Source organism: Onychostoma macrolepis, chromosome 19 (genome assembly GCF_012432095.1).
Source record: "Onychostoma macrolepis isolate SWU-2019 chromosome 19, ASM1243209v1, whole genome shotgun sequence".
Classification (NCBI taxonomy): domain Eukaryota; kingdom Metazoa; phylum Chordata; class Actinopteri; order Cypriniformes; family Cyprinidae; genus Onychostoma; species Onychostoma macrolepis.
The window spans coordinates 26,188,296-26,208,391 of record NC_081173.1 but is presented as its reverse complement, the minus strand read 5'-3'; the positions used below and the strand labels follow the sequence as shown (position 1 = coordinate 26,208,391).

Sequence of the window (20,096 nt, the reverse complement as noted above, 5' to 3'; positions counted from 1 at the left end):
ATTTTAAGTTCTAACTTACTGGCACACTGTAAAAAAAATAAATAATTGAGCCAACTTAAATGTTTTCTCGACTTATTTTTGCGCACTGTAACACCCAACAAGTTAGGTTAACTCACACTGTTTGAGTAAACTTATTGCCTTAAACCATTTAAGCTTATAAAACTAACAATTATGAGTGCTCTGAACTTATTTCAGTTTTCACTAAAATAAGATATACATTGCAATTAAGTGATTAATTGAGTGATAATTGAGCATTAGTGATGAACACTTGCTGTTAACAAACATAATCACTGAAGAAAAAGAAACACAAGAACAATTAACTTTAGTCACAGCCTTAGATGAAATCAACTGAAATAAAATACATTAAATCTCTCAAGATCTGATTAAACAACTCCACAAACAGCATCACCAGCTCCACTTATTAATAACCAGACTGACTTTATTTCTGTCAGACATCTACAAAAGATCTTATTGAGAATTAACTAAGGTTTAGATGTTGATTTATTGTTTCAGTTGAAGTAACCATGTTAGAGATCAGTGTCTGCTTTAGTTGGGCTCTTGACCTTCTGTTTTAGTTTTTTTTCCTCCTCTTTTTCTCTGGCTGTTGTAACCATGTGTTCTTCAAACATATTTATTATAACTGGAAAGCCCAGAGAAAATGATCAGTAGTTGGTTGTTATATGTTTATAATGACAATCATCTGTTAGCGAACTGATCTCATTTGGTGTCTAATCTCTGATTAAATGAACGTTATATTTATTATAGTAAAAGTGATTCTAAGAGCCAGTGGTTCTGTGAGTTAGTTAACAGAAAGGACTTTCCAAACAGTTTGTCCACAAAAAGTTTTAATCTATGGCAGCAACTAGACTCACACAGACATCAAGAATCAGCTTGTGAACCTCAACAATGGTGACCATTATAAAAAAAGAAAAAAAAAAGAAAATTCATGCTGCAATGCATGCTGGGTACTAGCATAGTACAAAACTCATCCATGGATCCCAGCATGCATTGCTGCTTGATTGTTTTTTTTTTTGTTTGTTTTTTTAAATGGTCACCATTGTTGAGGTTCACAAGTGATTACTTTTTTTTTTTTAACTTGACATGATTAGTTGAAACAACTAATACTGAAAAGTCCAATCAACTTACAGAGAGCAATTCAACGCCAGTCAGGATTTTACAAAGTGAGTTGAAATGACTTGTATTTGTAATTTGTTTATACTTAAAAATTTAAGGCAGCCACAAAACTTAAGTTTTTAAGCTGAAATAGGTGGAAATTTTTTACAGTGTAGGTGTCTCGACGTAACACACTGTTTTTTCTGTTCAGCAGAGGAGGAATGCTGGGATCGTATCGATAAATGAACCAGTCATCGTCCATAAAGCCCATGACGCAAGATTTACAAGAGCATGAAGCTTCAAAGATCGAGTCATCAAAGGAGTATTTTCAAAACAAAAGAAAGATAGACATGACGCTCAAAAGCAGGGTGATGTAGCGAGGCGTCAGTCTATTGAAGATGTTCATTTTTTGCGTGTGTCGTGTTCCTGGTGGACAAAAACAATTTTATTAGAAAGACAGAAAAACGGGTCAGTTTTATGGTTATACTTTATAGTTTCTTATCTTCAAAAGACACAGTTCTATGTTCTGAAGCCACCACCCTGCAAAAATGTCGACATCATGTAGTAGGTTATAACTTGCCACAATTTCTGTCATTTTTGCTTGATTGTATGAGTTCTCAGATTTTAAACTCGATTTTCGATCCACAATTCAATTTAATTCAATTCAAAGCAATAGAAAAAAAAACAATGTAACTTCGACTCCGCTTTAGTTGTAGCCTAAATGTAAAAATGATGTGTCAGTGTATTTGAACTAAGTAAATTATTGTTTTGGTGTGAAAAAGAAAGATTTGACAAATTTTACGTCATGATCTAATAATTAATGCGTCAGAGGGTTCCTTTATCACTTGTTTCAATCCGATTAAACATTGAACACATAAAATAACGTTGAAATAAAAACAAAGAGATTTAAAACAGTGTTTTACCAAAAGAAGAGTTAATTTCAGTAAGGTTTAACACTAAATTCTCAGACCGACTTGCTCAGTTTGTCAGAACTGTTGTTAAATTCGGTCTATTAGTAGCCCATATTACAAATGTTTCAAAAGCCAGACATTTCAGAGGCAAAAACATTAATTTGATTTCACTGTTCGAATTTAATTATTACAAATTAACTACTAATAATCAATTTAATAATTACCCCAGAATATCAAATTTACCCAAATGATAAGAATGTCAGGATAGGTTCCTCATATATCTCCTGCTAAGCCAGTATTTATTGAGACAAGCAAGTAATTGCTTTTACTAGACTTAATTTCTTGACATCTGAATCATCAAAGTATCTGAGTGCCGAAAGCTTCTGCCTCAATGAATAAAGGATTTCATGTTTGTCTCTCAACTAGAGGTACCGGTTTTACCTGTTCATACCTTCGGATGATGCCAAAATGCAGTTACCAAAAGGAAGGAAAAAATAATAAAAAATACAAAATATCTCCTACATAAATCCAACCACTGCTGCTGGTTCTTGGTATAAAGCATTTTAAAAATGTAACCCAAAGAGATAATAGAGAAACGGTGCTGACAAGAATTGATTAGGTCTTTGAATCTGATTTTCTAGATGTCTGCATAGTGAGCTCTGTAATGTAGCATGAAACAGCACGGTAAGTGGGGGTTATGTAGCTGTCTAACAGCTTCAGCCTTTACAGGTAAGCACAAGGATGGGCATTTAGAACAGTGGTTCCCACCCTTTTTTTCATGTACGTATACATATGGTAATCATATGGTATACATATAGCCCCCACGTATACATATGGTAATGTATATATATATATATATATATATATATATATATATATATATATATATATATATGCAATAATAGTAATATTATGTTTTGGTCTCCTAGAAATGCATATTTGACATTGAGTTGACAGTAGTAGTTTGAGTTAGTATGCGGATGTAAATTTATGTTCATTATCAAAATCAGTAACATCTGTAAAAAATCGCGACAACCTCCTTTTTAATATGGTGATTTTTTTTTCTGACTGTTTGAGTTTTATTAAAATTAACCATTGTTCTTCCATAGTAGCATACATTTACATAATGATAACCAGAGTTAAAACCACACATATAGCACCTCAATACTGTGGTAAAAATCCAACTATATGGTCTCTAGGTAGCCTATTAATATGTAAAACAGTAGTCTAAATACATTTATTATAATGCACAAACGCTAGCCTATAGCTTAATCACAAATATACTGTAATTCCATTCAATTACTCCTTTAATACACGTCTACATTAATATAATACATTTGATATAAACACCACACATTTCTGCCACAATACCATGGTGCAGTTAATGTTACTACAGTAAATCCCTGGTAAACGATGGCGATTTGTAGAGTGAAAAGCCTTCTGACTGTATCGTTGCACACAGTGTTTTTCTGCTGTTTGTCAGCGCTGTTTTATCTGGGTTTAAACTTGTTTATATCAGTTGACTGATATCGACTGATACTAGTTTATGCCAGTCATTTGTGTTCTTCGCTAAATTCAAGCGCTTCTCACTGGATCTCACAGCGCTGTTTAGTGGTTGCGTGTTCTGCTCTAGTCAGCGCGCTCTGCGCTGCGCCGCAGTTTGAACCGAGCGGATATGGTCCGTGTGGCGCGGTTCAAATGAGTAGCGCTGTTTTGTTCCGCTTTTCCCGCATGAATCGTTATCGTTTTATCGCCCAGCCCTGCCTCAAAGTATATCTGCTCCCGCGCCCCCCAGGTTGGGAACCTCTGATTTAGAACAATGTATATAGACATTAAGCATGCATGTACATTGCCTCATTTCTTAAAGATTTCTTTGGTTCAGAGTTTCAGCAAATGAGTATTTATTTATTTATTTATTTTTTGGTTTCGTAAGGGTCTTCAGTTACTGTATTATTCTTTTGAGATGAAAAAAAGTTACATTAGGTTGACTTAGAAATGGTTTAAAGCATCTGGTTTTATGAATAACCTAAAAGGTATTGGTGAAACCGAAAAGTTGTCTTACTACATCAGATAAAATAAAATAGGAGAATACTTTCTTAATAGTAGCCTATTGTATTTATTCTTGTGCGGCAGTGTAAGAATAAACAGTCGAAAAGGGGAAGAAGTGTTTAATCGCTTAAAACAGGCGTAGTCTTCATTGAATTGCGGTCTTTGAGCCTATCACTTGTATTTGTCAATTATTTTAAAACAATGATGATGAGAATCAAAATAGGCCCACTCAGTTTGTCCACACCGTGGATATCAATAATTTTAATGAGAAGCGAGTTGTTTGTACGACAAGTTTAATCTGCTCTAACCAGTTGGTCACCTACGCCCTAGTTACATTCACGGTCATGGTCCACTGACACGCACACGTCGCTAGAATCAAAGCTGAACACTAAATGTGAGTAAATGTTTTCTGTTTGACCCCGTTTACTGTTTATTTCACAGGTGTATGAATTACAGATATTTAGTCCCTCTTATTATGTCTGTTGCTTAAAATGTCCGGGGTTGTAATTAGATGAATTATGTGATACCGCTGTGATAATGAAACCTTAGTTCAGCCTCGACTGAAAAAAGTATAAATTCATCGTTTGTTTGTTATTTACCTTTATTTCTTTAAAATGATCATTATTAATTATAACATTAATAATATTAGGTTTACAAAGCATTTTGTTATTTATCGGTACGTTTTTCTGGGCATTAAAAATCAAAACCGGTTCTGCTTTCTAAAGAGCAGTATGACACAATCACGTTATAAGGGCTGGACTGGTAATCGGGCATACCGGGCATTTTCCCGGTGGGCCGATGCACTGAAGGGGCTGACAGAATTTTTTATTTATTTTTTGCCAAGGACCATCACCTACGAGCAGCGAGTGACCCATTGGTTTGTCTCCTGTATTGACAGCGTAAACCACCCAATCACAATGCGCTATAGACGGAGCCATGAAGTGTTTTGCTCCGCTTATATAAAGAACGCTTCACCCCAACTTCTTCCTTGTCGGCTTTTCCCAGTAGCCCCTCACTGCAGAACAAAAGATCCAGGGGGCGGGGTTGGATCCACATCCAGGGGGTGGAGATGGGTAGGTTTAGGGGTGGGGATGGGTGGGTTTAGGGATCGGGGGTGGAGACGGGTAGGTTTAGGTAAATGTAAGGTGGGAGGAGTTGGATCTAGATCCAACCACACACTAAACCCTGGATCTTGTGTTCTACAGTGAGGACCATCTCGCTTTTCCTACGTTTTCACAGCAGCTTTATCAAGAACAGGCTTGTTCTGCGGTGAGTGATGCGGCGTAAAGAGCCAGACAGGAGAAGGAGAGCAGTTGAATCGCTGAAGTGCTTGATCGGGACTCGCAACGGAGGCAGACATGTATCCTGTGCGCGCGCCATTAGTGCAGAATACGCAAACACTTAATAAAACGTAAATTCGTCCACCGCGATTTTTTGGCCAAGTCATGTCAAGTGTGTTCATAGAGGTTTCCATGGGCCAATGCGAATAAATCTAATTTAAATTCGAAAAGACACGATATTGTGAGACCTGACGTTTTTTTATTATCCAAAACAACTATGCAATGATACATATCTACTCTACCAGTCAAAAGTTACTGAACAGTAAGATTTTGAATGTTTTTTTAAAATAATTTTCTTCTGCTCACCAAGCCTGCATTTATTTTATTCAAAATACAGCAAAATCAGTAATATTGTGAATTATTTTTAGTATTTAAAATAACTGCTTTCTATTTGAATATATTTTAAAATGTAATTTATTCCTGTGGTCAAAGATGAATTTTCAGCATCATTACTCCAGTCTTCAGTGTCACATGATCCTTCAGAAATCATTCTAATATGCTGAATTGCTGCTCAAAAAATATTTATTATTATTAATGTATTCTTTGATGAATAGAAAGATCCAAAGATCAGCATTTATCTGAAATAAAAAGAGCTTTTGTAACATTATACAATACACCATTCAAAAGGCCAATTTTTTTTGTCCCAGTCCAGCCCTGCACGTTATAATGGTAGGTTATGTTACTTAATATCCGGGCCAATGAGTTTGTTGAACTGTTGTCGTTTTTGTGTTCCTGCTACAATTTTCTATTGTAACATCAGTAAATCGTAAATAACAAATTTATGTGAATTGAAACAAAATTGAAACAAATCTACCCACTGAATAGACTACATAATGTTTGTTCGTTATGATTTATTTTAGAAATAGGGTATAGTGATACAATGTAAAGCTTTTTGGCAGTAGTATAACATCCGTTGAACATAATTAAAAACAACAATCTAGTTTAAAACACGTGGCAAATCTGAAATGCCTTAAAATTACATTTAAGTAGGCTACTTTAAGTTTGGCAAGTCTTCAAATGTGCTTAAACCGGCTAAACAGCTACGACCGGAAACTAACAATAAATGAAATTTTATACCTATTAGATTATGTTTTATTAACGTCTACATCTATCCCAACCCTAAACCTACCCCTTACAAAAACAGTAATTATTGTTGTACAATGTAGCAAAAAATAGACTATTGATGTGCACATGCCCAGTAGCAGCAGCTGTATCCCTTTTAGACTTAAAGGGATAGTTCACCCAAAAATGAAAGTTCTGTCATTAATTACTCACCCTCATGTCATTGCAAACCCACCTCCATTCATCGGGGGGATTTTCCTGCATGTAAACAACGCATGTGCGCGGTGCTGCTGATATAGAACATGCATGAAAAGTCAGTCTCTTCCTCTAACCCTTTATTCCTATAAATAAATGTCTTTATTGTCATTTATTGCTCAGGTTCTTGCAGCTGATCTCATGATAAGGTGCAGAAAGGTGCTGGAGGAATCACCTGGAACCACCTCGACCTCACTCTAAACCGGCCAAACATCAGAGAGTATAAGCCCCTCAGCATTCAAAATGCGCTGGTGTAAATACGTAAAGGTCATCTTGGTTTTGTTAAGCGCCACCATCTTTACTGTGACCATACATAAAGTTCCTTATGGACATTTTAAAGATTTGTTGAACAATAGTGTGGTGGAGCGGCTCTTTCATGAAGAACCCTGTGCCTGTATGGAGCACTGTTTGGCTGCGAGTGACGACGAGTGGTTTGCTGAACATTTCAGAAAAGATGTCCCACCAGCGCTCTCTCTCAATAACAGCGTCCTCCCTAACCACATCTTTAAGTGGTGGCAGGTATAGTGTTTCTCATTTGTTACTTCAGCCCACCTCAATGTACAGTAAGCTGGACTGTAGTGCAATTCAGAATTTAATTGAGAATGCTTTCAAATTATGTCTAAGACATCCTTCTATTACGTCAGTCTTCAGTGTCAAATGATTAATCAGAAATTAATTCTAGAGTGCTGATTCATTTTGGAAGCACCCTGACATCTTCAAAATGGAGGCACACGAGACAAAAAACAAGTTCTGGTCCATTGTATTTACAAGATCAATTGTGTCCATTCAGTTGTGTCAAGGGAATTCTTGCGTGACTTTTGAATTTCTTTGATTTTCACTCCAGTGCATTTTAATCGAAATATGTTAGGTGTGACCAGTTCCATTCATATTCACACTAAATAGAAGTCAGTTCTTTAAATTCTTGACTGTAAAAGGAGAACAAGGAAGAATAATATGTGTATTTATTTCAAATATGAAATATAGATATGTATGTGTACAGTTCATTTCTTTCTGGACAAAAACAAATAAATCTTACTGACCTCAAATTTTGAATGGTATTACATCTTTTAACTAATACTTTAATGTCATTAATGTTAGTTTATATAAAATGTTCATGTTGATTTGTGTTTGATTCTGGTTTCATGCTGATGGTAGAAGTGTACTTTCCTGAGTCACTGATTTGTTTTTAATCTATTCAGTCTCTACAATCGACAAGGAGCAAAGCTAATTACTCCCAAGTGATTAAGGAGCTGTTTTCTGTCATCCCTGGAGAGGAATGGTACAGAGACGCCAGCCCGTCCCGCTGTCGAACCTGTGCTGTGGTGGGGAACTCTGGGAACCTTTTAGGATCATACTATGGTCCTGTTATAGACAACCACGATTTTGTGTTCAGGTAAACTTTTATTTTCATGACTCATTATAATTATCTGACTTTATAACAATCTGACTTTGCTGCAGTTGGAACTGAACTGCTGGTTCATCTGGTCAGAGGAGAACTGGCCCCCCGACTGAGCCTGTTCTCCCAAGGTTTCTTTTCTCCATTCTGTCACCAATGGCGTTTTGGTTCCTTGCTGCTGTTGCCTCTGGCTTGCTTAGTTGGGGACACTTAATTTCCAGCGATATCGTCGACTTGATTGCACAGATACTTTTTAAACTGAACTGAGCTGGATGATGTCATCACTGAATTCAATCAACAATGAAATGCCTTTAACTGAAAATTGAGTGTTTAATCTTGTCATTTTACATTATTGACACTATTTTCCTATTTGATACTGTAAAGTGCTTTGACACAATCTGTAATGTTAAAAATTCTATATAAATAAAGGTGACTTGACTTGACTTATGATAGATACTATAATTTTACAATTCTGATTTCCACAGGATGAATAAGGCACCAGTTCAAGGCTATGAGAAAGATGTGGGATCCAGGACGACCCATCATATCATGTACCCAGAAAGTGCCATCCATCTGGACAACAACACACACCTGGTGCTGTTGCCCTTCAAAACACTAGATATCCAGTGGGTCACCAGTGCTCTAACTGATGGATCTATCAAACGGTGAGAGAACATCATGAAAACAAGGTCACATTTGACCACAAAATGAAATTTTTTTTTTATTCTTATATTATATATTTATAAATATTTTTAATAATGAAAATGAAGCTTATTTTTTACAACCATTTTTATCACAGTTAAACAATTTTTACAGAGTTCAGGATGCATCCTCACAATGCTTCCAGATTTATATATACTTAAATCAGCTACAATGTTTTTCTGTTTACACGTCATTAAGCCATGTGTAAATTGTGAATAATTCACAATTTAAGTTGAGAGGATAACCTGCATAAATCCTAGTTATGAAAGAACCAATATGACAGTGTTTCCTGGTGAGAACCTTATCTGATATTCATATATCTTATGGTGACGTTATATTTCTGTAATAATCTTTTCCATAGTCAGTATTTGCACAACAGTGGAATTCTGCATTTCACACGTGAGAACATCCAACTCACTGCTGCAGTGTCACAAGTTATCTCAACCAATGATTCGTGTTTGTCACATAGCTGCACTGTAAAAAAAAATCTGTTAAATTTACGGAAAAATACCGGCAGCTGTGGTTGCCAGAATTTTACCGTGAAAAATACGGTAGCTAAATTTTAGGATTTACAGAACTGTTTAAATTTACAGTGAAACACCGTATCTCATTAACTGATACAATGTTAATACACAAACCTTTCAGTTAACTCACTTTATTTGCAGAAACCGACTACGCTTAAATTATCCAACTACCATTTGTTTATAAACTAATATTTCATAATGTTCATGTAATGTGAGCATAAGAGTATTGAGAACTATTTTGTTTAAGTCCATGAAGAAAATCTTACTGATTTATGCAAAGTCATCAATTCAACTCAAATCTCTTGCAAATAACAGCAGCACACATACGTGATCAAAACTAGTAAATATATTCTCATTACATCAGTAACTACACAGTTACTGCCTTTAAATAAAGCAACATGCAGCATAACACGAGTGTCCCTCTCTCCGTCCTTGACTTAAGCACAGGCTCTACTCTCCAGCACAATGGTGACCCACAAAACACAACAGGAAGTTGACTGTTAGGTTTTACAGTATTTTGCTGTTTTTTTGTCTTGATTTTACGGTGAAATACCGGCAGCTGTGGTTGCCAGTAATCTACTGTTTTTTTTTTCAGTTTGCTTCCGTAAATTAAATTTACGGTATATTTCTGTTAAAATTACATTTCACAGTATGTTTTGTCATCTCACACATTTAACCCCTTTAATCCCACAGCAAAATCCTCAGTTTTAAAGAGCACTTCTATGTGTTCACACTACAGAGTGTTGAAGTAACACTGAAGCAGTGATGAATTAATGAGAGAATTAAGTGACTAATTAAATTAGGATTGAGCTTTATTGATGAACACCTGCTGTTAACAAGTAGAATCATTGAAGGAACGAGAAACAAGAGCAGAGAAACAAAACTTACAGCTAAAGCCACGATGAAATCAACTGAAATAAAAACATGAAATCTCTCAAGACGTCAGAAGAGGGTGATTAAACAACTCCACAAACAGCATCTTATTACTAACCACTTTTACTTTATTTCTGTCATATGTGTACAAAAGCTCTTATTGAGATTTTAGTTGTTGTACTTTCATTTGAAGTCACCATAATGGCGATCAGTGGGTGCTTTAGTTGGGATCTTGAATCGTGACTCTTTAACGTTTGTTTTTGTTTGGTTGCTTTAATTAGCTGTGTTTATTAAGCACAGTTTTTAAAGCAAAAACACCAAACAAATCTATCATCATCTGGAGACTGATGTTTGTGATGTCGAAACCAACATGATCTAGTTTAATTCACTGATTGTCCTGTGTTAAGTCTTTTGTTAAACATGTAATATGTTAATTGCACCATTGATACTGCAGTAATTAAATCTTGTGAAACAGCGCTAACCAGAATATGCACAAATGAATGTATTGAACTACGGCAGAACTTAAGCACACACAGACATCAGCAATCGGCATATGAATCTCAAAATTGGTGACAATCAAAAATGGGTAACACTTTATAATAACTGCACGCTATGAATCATTAGGTAAGCATTAGTAAATAGTCAGTTCATCCTTTATAAAGCATTGTCCCAACATTAATAGTCATTAGTAAGCAGTTTATAAATACAGCTATAAATGTCTTGTTCTTGATTTATAAGCATATCTATTACAAAGGAGATTTAAAGGCTCATTTATCTTCCTAAAAGAAAAAATAAACAAACACAACACAGAGGGATACAGAACTCAGAAATATTTATTTCAAGATGAAAAAAAAAATGAAACTGTCCAACTGTACACTTTAATTTTTCTTTTTAGTTGTACAGTTGTACAGTTTCCTTTTTGCATCATGAAAAAATATTTCTGTGTTCTGTATCCCTCTGTGTTGTGTTTGTTTAACTTGTCTGTTTGGAAGATAAATGAGCCTTTAAATCTCCATTGTAAATGCTTTACAAGGTATGAATAGTCCTCACTTTAGATGAGCTCACAAAAATAGATGGCTGGCAACTACTAAATGTTTTATAACTACCTGACTTAATCATGAATTACAGCAGGAATATGTGTTAATAAAGCATTTATTAACAGACTGAGCAACTATTATCATGTGTCTAAATCATAAGATTCATAAATGTACATTTAAATAGTTTATTAATCATTTACTTACACTTTCTAAATGATCTTATGAACCACTGACAACTGCTAAATAACTGGTTTGTAAATAACGTAATAATTTATGAATGATAAATTGATCATTATTAAAGTATGAAAATACAATTATTAAACATTATATACAGTATATGCTCAAGAACAAAACATTTATAGCTGCATTTATAAACTGCTTACTAATGCCTATTAATGTTGGAACAATGCTTTATAAATGATGAATTGACTATTTACTAACGATTAACTAATGATTCATAGTGTGCAGTTATTATAAAGTGTTACCCAAAAATGATATAAAAAAAAAAAACGGTTCAAATCTGAACATCACAAAACAGTCTACTGAAAAGTAACAACAAAAACAACACCAAAATAAAAGCAAATAAAGAAAATATTAAGAACATTCAGCTGCATAATTTATTCATGCTGCAGTGCATGCTGGGAGTTTTGTACTGGCACCCAGCATGCTTTGTTTTTTTTTATTATTATTAATAGTCACCATTGTTGAGGTTCATGTGCTGATTCTTGATGCCTGTGTGTTTCTAAATGGTGCTGTAACTCTGAAGGTTTTGTGAATGAAAGGTTTTTAAATTCTTTCATGGTTTTACAGAACTGTTTAAATTTACAGTGAAAAACTGTATCTCATTAACTGATACAATGTTAATACACAAACCTTTCAGTTAACTCACTTTATTTGCAGAAACCGACTACGCTTAAATTATCCAACTGCCATTTGTTTATAAACTAATATTTCATAATGTTTATGTAATGTGAGCATAAGAGTATTGAGAACTATTTTGTTTAAGTCCATGTTAGCTTAATTTATAGAGTAATATTACTACCATAAACAATGTTAAAATAATTACAAATCACCCATATTGTTTGACACTAACTGATGATGACCACCACTTTTAAGTTTTAACCAAAACTACTTAAATACAATTCCTCTTGGCTTTTCTTGTCATAACGAATGTGCTCTACAAACACAGTTATAATAGCCACAGAAAAACTAACCTTAAAGAGTCAAGGGTCAAGAGCATAACTAAAGCAAACACCGATCACCAAGATGGTGAGGTCAAACAAAACATTTGAAATAAAATATAACCTCTGTTAATTCGTAGATACAGTATATGACAGAAATGAAGTCAAACTGGTTAGTAATAAGTGGAGCTGGTGATGCTGTTTGTGGAGTTTTATTTCAGTTGATTTCATTTAAGGCTGTGGCTGTATGTCAGTTGTAGTTTTGTTTCTTGTTCTTTCCTTCAGTGATTGTGTTTGTTAACAGCAGGTGTTCATCAGTGTCTAAATTCACTCATATGTTGTCAATCACTCTGTCTAGTGGACTATATAGTGAAGTAATGTAGGACTAGTGAATGGGTGTGGTTTCAGACACAGTCTATGAGTGTCGACTCTGAGGCTACTTTCTCGAAAACAAAGGTTAGATCTATTACAGTTATTCACTGTATATAGTAAGGAAACTTACTCTTAATCATTTAACAGGTTATTACTGTGGTATTTTACAGTTTTTTACTGTTAAAATCACAATCATTTTTTACAGTGTGACTTCTCAGAATAACACTGCATATCAGAGCCCATCACATATTTGAGACCAAGATGACCAGAGTTTTAACAATTCCTCTGTATTTCTTTCTTTGATCATGCAATGAATCTGTCTAAACAACAAACTGCTGCATTTAATTTTTCAGATTAATAAATAAATAATTGTTCTATATATATATATTTCTGTCATGACAACTCTCAGAGGGATTGGCATGGTAATGTTCATGACGATGTTAATGTATTTGGTCTTGGTGGAATAGATCTGCTACGCTGCTGCTGCTGTGGCAGAGCAAGTACCGAGACTTGCTACTGCCAATACATCCGCAACATGCTGCTGTGATGCAACATGCCACAGCATGCTGCTGCAAATATAACATACATAAAATAACCCCCCCATAGCAAACATGAATCACCTCGTAGCAGATCTATATGGAGCTGGAGAAGATGGAGGGTTTCTGAAGCACGCTGCGAACTGCTACAACAAGCACTAGTCATATACAGCCATGTGAAAAAGTTAGAACACCCTATTGAATTCCATGGTTTTCCTTATCAGGACATAATGAAAAAATAACTGGTTCTTTCCAGGTCTTAAAATTTGGAAAATAAAACCTTAGATGAACAACATCATATGACATGCACCGTGTCATTGTTTATTTAACAAAAATAAAGCCACAATGGAAAAGCCATGGGTGACAAAATTAGGACACCCTTACTGTTAACATAAGAATTAAGTAGCAGTCAGGCACTGCTAATCAAATAGCTTTGATTAACTGATCATCAGCAAGTGTGAGCACCTCTATAAAAGCAAATGTTTTGGCACTTTGCTGGTCTGGAGCCTTCAGGTGTGTGTTAACACAATGCCAAGGATGTAAGACATCAGCAATCATCTTAGAGAAGCAATTGTTGCTGCCATCAATCTGGGAAGAGTGACACGGCCATTTCCAAACAATTTGAAGTCCATCATTCTACCGTGAGGAAGATTATTCACAAGTGGAAGACATTCAAAACAGACACCAATCCTCCCAGGAGTGGACATCCCAGCAAATTCACCCCAAGATCAGACCATGTAACACTCAGAGAAATGGCAGACAACCCAAGAACTTCACCGCAGGCTCCACAGGCCTCAGTTAACATGTTAAATGATCAAATTCATGACAGTACAGTTATAAAAATATGGTACAAGTATGCCATGTTTGGAAGGCTTGCCAGAAGAAAGCTTCTTCTGTCTAAAAAAGCATGGCAGCATGGTTTAGGTTTGCAAAGTTGCATCTGAACAAACCACGAGTCTTCTAGAACAATGACCTGTGAACAGATGAGACCAGAGTGGAGATGTTTGGCCATAATGCACAGCACCACATTTGGTGAAAACCTAAAGAGCATATCAGCACAAACACCTCATACCAAAAGTTGCACATGCTGGTGGAGGGGTGATGATTTTGGGCTTGTTTTGTAGCCACAGGACCTGGGCACCTCACAGTCATGGAGGCGACCATGAACTCCTCTGTATCCCAAAGTATTCTAGAGTCAAATGTGAGGACATCCATCTGACAGCCAAAGCTTGGCCAAGATTGGGTGATGCAACAGGACAGTGATCCCAAGCAAACCAGCTAATTTACAACAGAACGGTTGAAAAGAAAAGAATCAAGGTTCTGCAATTGATAGTTTTCAGAACGGTCTATGGAACTTTGTCACGGAACATATGGGGAGGGAAAACACACACAAAACAGTCCAAGGGCGTGACATCAATAGGGTGTCCTAAATTTTTCACATGACTGTATTTGAATGTTGAGCAGACAGCTCATTGGCTACCGATACAGGAGAGAACCAATCAGCTGTGCCATGTGATAAAGACGTCATTAGCAGGGGCGTAAATTTCATCTAACAGTAGGGTACTGTTGACTGTGTACACAGCATGGAGACTGTGTTTAAATATGAGTTCGGTTCATATGGTTTACCACACAGTCATATTATAATTATTATTTTGCATCATCCATAGTATTTTAGGTTTCGCCTGAAACCGAGTACGTCTCTTTAGATATTCAACCGCATTAAGCCCATATTGAGCAAAACCCAACACATAGGCAGATCTACAATATTAGCCTAATATCAGTTCACACACAGGCTTATCGCCGTGTTAGTTGTAGTGGGTGACAAGCTACGGTATTAAGCTTGTTAACTTTATAATCGCTCATAGAAAAAAACATCGGATATCATATTTATTTTGTCATGACTAATTTATTAATGATCCAGCATCATCTGTATTAAAGATAAATAATAATTTCACCCGATGTTTAAAGAGAATAAAATAGCCTTGACAGCCTAAGTTACTTACACATAACTAACTGTTACTGAGGAACTTGCTCTCTCCCACCGGACTCGTGTGTGTGTATCGGTAAAAGAGGAAAGCAGGCAGTGGACCAAACCACTGTGAGGCAAGGGAGGGGGGAATCAAAACATTTCTGAACTTAAAACGTTTTTTTGCGTTTATTTTGTTTTACTACTCACACAATTATTTTAAGTATATGTCCATTATATTATTTTTAATACACAGAGTCGCTTGTAATGATATTTTTAGGGGGGACAACCCTCAGATAGGGGGGTCCTGTCCCCCAGTCCCCCGTCCCCAGGTTCGCCTATGGTCATTAGGTCAGATTGAGTTAGACCTATTGGACTGCGCCATCTAGAGTTTCATGCCAGGTCCATATATATTTGGACACTGACAGTTTTCATTATTTCAGCTCTGTATGCCACCAGAATACAATTAAAAATAAAACAATCAAGATGAAATTGAAGTGCAGTCTTTAAGTTTTAATTCTAGGGATTGAACAAAAATATTTCATAAAATTCTAAGGAATTACAACCATTTTTATACACAGTCCCCCCATTTTCAGGGGCTCAAATGTAATTGAACAAATAAATATAATCATTAATAAAATGTTAATTTTTAATGTATGGGACATGTAAATTCCTTATAGTTAGTCCACAAGTTTTGACGCGTAACTTGTTTACTCACGACTCAGGAGTCCATGAAGTCCTTTTGTTTCTTCATTTATTTTCAACATGGAACGTTTTAACACTTCTTACAGTCTTCTCACATAAATCCTCTTATGTTACAACAACTTATTTGCTGTGTATTGATGAAATATAATTCCAGTTACGATCGTTTTTGTTTATGGTAAAAAGCTTGTGTTCTCCAAACTTGCGCAGCTTACTAACTTCTCACGTGCCTTAAAAACCATGCACGTGAACTACGAAATGACATCACTAGACATGCGCAGTAACAAACTAATATGAACTGAAAAATATACAGCATAATATAACCCAAATAATTATGATAATCAATTTAAAAATAATGAATTATAAAATATGGCTCTTACATTTCCGGCTCCTAATTGACAGGCAAGGAGACTGATAATTACCATCCCCCTCTATTTTTTTTTTACAACAATAGAGCCATGCAGTTTTAACATTCCCTTGTGCATCACTTTAAACTTCTTAAATGTCCACTATTTGCTTTAAAGTGTCCATATCTTTGCATACCAAAGAAACAGTCTTAAACACCTCTGACATAATTAACAGTCCATTTCACATATGAGGCATAACTTGTCGAAACTGGTGTCAAAAGTATTCACATTCATTACTCAGGTAGAAGTATATATACTAAGGTTTAAAAAGACTTCTGTAGAAATTGAAGTATCAACTCAAGCTTTTTACTCAAGTAAAAGTGTAAAAGTACTGGTTTCAAAACTACTGAAAGTATAAAAGTAGAAGTATTCCTATTGTGCACTACCCCACCTCCTCAAAAAAACATTTTTCTAAAGGCCATAATGACTATAATGCTATATTAAAATGTTAATGTTGAAAAATTTGGGATGCACTAGGCTAACTGTTTCAGCCACATATATGCCCATTGAAAATGAACGCATTTTAGTAAAATGCAAATACATTAAAGAACCATATATGTGTACTACTGAGCATTAACATGTGTTTCATGGAGCGGAAGATATGATGACTAGTTGCCTATAAGTATTGTAATAGTGCAAAAAGTCAGACTTCAGAGGCATGTCATCAATAACCTTTATTGGAATGTAAATGTACACCCAAGCTTAGCTGCAGGAATCTGAGGGCAACGGACAAGAAAATGGGTGTACCCAGGGCAGGCTTAGTAACAATTACCCTTGTATGGTTTTCTATATACAATAAACATTAGTACTGTCAAAATGAATGATTAATCCAAGTGATCAATCAAAAAATAAAAAATAACTCATAATCCTGATACCTTCCTGATTGATACCTTCCTGGTATGTTCTATGCTCAATTCTATAGCTAATGGCAACAATGTCACATTTAACTAGAAGATGTAACAAACACTTTGGACTCAATCCTGTATATACAACAACAGGGTAATCTACATCAGGATCTACATCAGTTAAGCACAGGACATGCAACAAAGAGTTACCAATAGGCTTTGTTCAGCCGCAAAAGCAGCTGGTTCTCAAAGTTCTTTGAGCCAATGCATGCTCTTATTGGCCTGAAGATCAGCCCTGCAACACTAAACAGTCTTTCACAGGCTGCTGAGGCAGGGAGTGCCGTATTAAGCTTAAGTGATAGCTGGCACACAGCTGGGAAGGACTTCAGTGCATACATGTGTTCTACATTATTCAAAGTATAAAACTATGACTTAATCTATTGTTAATCACTTCATTAACTGAAAGGCAGAAAAACAAGCACTTACTTGGGTGTATCTAGTTCACTGCAGACAGCTGCAAGGGCTCCTTTGCCTTGTTCTCTTGTTATTCTCACTATTCTTTCTACGGCTGAGAAGAGTGAATTCCACCTTGTAGCAACAGGCCTTACGAGTTGGAGTTTGCAGTGGTCTTCAATTACTTCAGATGCGGTGGTTGATCTTGAACTTTTGTTCCACAGGCTAGAGCATTTGGCAAATGTGGACCTTGACACGCACATGTACAATGGGTTGACCTCTGCTTTTGAAACATCAACTGTGGACACTAAATTGAGGAGGTGGCAGGTGCAGCAATGGTGCTTGGGTAGCTGGTATTCTAAGTAGTCATCTTCGTCCAACAGGGCTCCGGCATCAACAAATTCAATACCCTCAACGCTTTCCTCTTCTTCATCGTAATCATCATTTTGGCCACCATCATCCTCTTCTCCATCACCCTCTCCTACAGGTTCTGGATTGTTGTTCTCTTCAGTCTGCCCATAAACTCTGAAGGCTTTCAGGAAGTTTGATCCGTTGTCAGTTGTAGTGCGAACGATCTTCTCTCTGATACTGAATTCTGTGTGAATATCATTTAGGGCACCAACCAGGGCAGAAAATGTATGGGACCCTTTAAGTTGCTTGCATGTCAAGGCAGCACAGGATCTCTGCATGGTCTGGGGCTTAAACCAGTGCGCAGTGACACCAATGAAACCGCGACAGTGTGCCGTCCAGCAGTCTGTTGTTGTTGCTATGAACTCAGTTTCACTAAGGGCAGCTTTCAGTTTTCTTTTCATTTCAACAGAGGCCTTTGTGACTTTGTTTACAACAGTATTGTGTGTCATGACATTTGTATTTGGCTGAAGATGTTGCACAAGATCAATGAAGCCCTGTTGCTGAACAATGTGTGGTGGGTGCAAGCCTTGGGCAACGAATTGGAGGACTACTTTATCCACACATGCCTGGGACACTCTTTGAGTCTCCCACAGCTTGGTTTGTTTGGAGGGTGGGGCCAAAGAACCTGCGGTGGATGACTTCCTTTTGAGGGCTGCTGAAGTAAGTTGCGTGTACCTCTCTAGACGAGTGGGGCGTTTCTTCTGTGGAGAAAATGAATGCACAGGCACAGATTGAGATTCATATGGTTTCTCTCAAACCACAAGCTCAGACTATCTAGGACTTCTGCTGTATTAATGTCATGCTTGAAGTTCATGAATGAAGATACAAGAACTACAAGTTAGGGAGCAGTTTCACTAGTCTATGCAATTATGTTGAGCAGACCAGAATATTGCCACTTAAAGCTGTTTTAGGACCACAAGCAGCTGCTGGCATGACTGAAAAGTAGCATTAAATTCATTTTAAACAGCATTTGGCTGATAGTTGGTAGTTGGGCCTATTACTTCTTTACAAGGACCCATAGGGCCTGCCACACACAGGCGTGCGCACTCATACACAGACAGGATCATGACTATCCTTAGTACAGCTTTTTATAGTACAAAATCGCTGTCAATCAAAAGGAGATGCAGTCTTTCGAGAGAGCCTCCAATCATCACGCAGAAGCCCGGAGTCCAGGCCAGCCCACTCCTCCATTCACCCCCAGAGACGCTGAGCGTCCGTGGGCGGGACATAATCGCAGCATTTATCCAATGACCGTCTAGTTTGGAAGCACTGAAAAAAACTGTTCAAAGCAGCTCCATTGAAGTCAATGGACGCTAGGCTTCAACAGGGAAATGCACTGACACTATGGGAGTGTATGAGAGGGAAATCGAGTCAGACGACCTGCTATATGTAGCTGATTCTGAACGAACTCGTCTTCGAGATGAACGTGTTCTAACGCATTTTTAGTCAATAAAATGTTAACACAATAGTACATATTTGACCATTAATTTTTTGACATTATAGGGGAAGCCGAACTTCCCTTGCAGTCTTAAAGAAATCCCCACTGATATCCACTGTATTCCTTTTTGCATGAGAGTGCATTAAATTTTTGACTGATTCCACTGTTGGATCGCTTTACGCAGTTCAACCTCAGCACCTATGAAATTAGTGCCATTGTCACTTCTCATGATTGACACCTGACCTCTCCTGCACACAAAGCGTTGAATAGCATTCAAACAGGAGTCTGTGTCCAATGAATGTGCAACTTCAATATGCACAGCTCTTGTTGTCAAACAAGTAAACAATACACCATATCTTTTAACATTACTTCTACCTTGTCTGACATCAAACGGTCCAAAATAGTCTACTCCTACATTGGTGAAGGGTGGATGATCTGGTGTTACTCTGTCATGTGGTAGTTCTGTCATCTTTTGTTCACCAGCCTTTGCTCTGATCTTTCTACATGTCATACAACTGGAGAG

General features: G+C 36.6%; 1 protein-coding gene across 7 annotated transcripts in view; it reads left to right on the top strand.

Moving 5' to 3' along the window:
• Positions 1–20,096, top strand: part of LOC131526007 (CMP-N-acetylneuraminate-beta-galactosamide-alpha-2,3-sialyltransferase 2-like) — a 29,905-nt gene that overhangs the window by 1,112 nt on the left and 8,697 nt on the right. For 2 of the 7 annotated variants that reach the window (XM_058754057.1, XM_058754060.1), the window contains 4 exons: positions 1,328–1,581; positions 6,854–7,249; positions 7,930–8,123; positions 8,612–8,791. In XM_058754057.1, the coding sequence (XP_058610040.1) occupies positions 6,974–7,249; positions 7,930–8,123; positions 8,612–8,791 (650 nt within the window). In that variant the 5' untranslated portion in view covers positions 1,328–1,581; positions 6,854–6,973. Of the gene's footprint in view, positions 1–1,124; positions 1,182–1,324; positions 1,582–2,965; positions 4,468–5,206; positions 5,343–6,853; positions 7,250–7,929; positions 8,124–8,611; positions 8,792–20,096 lie in introns of those variants that run through there. The other 5 variants (XM_058754061.1, XM_058754063.1, XM_058754058.1 and 2 more) reach the window with 5 other exon arrangements.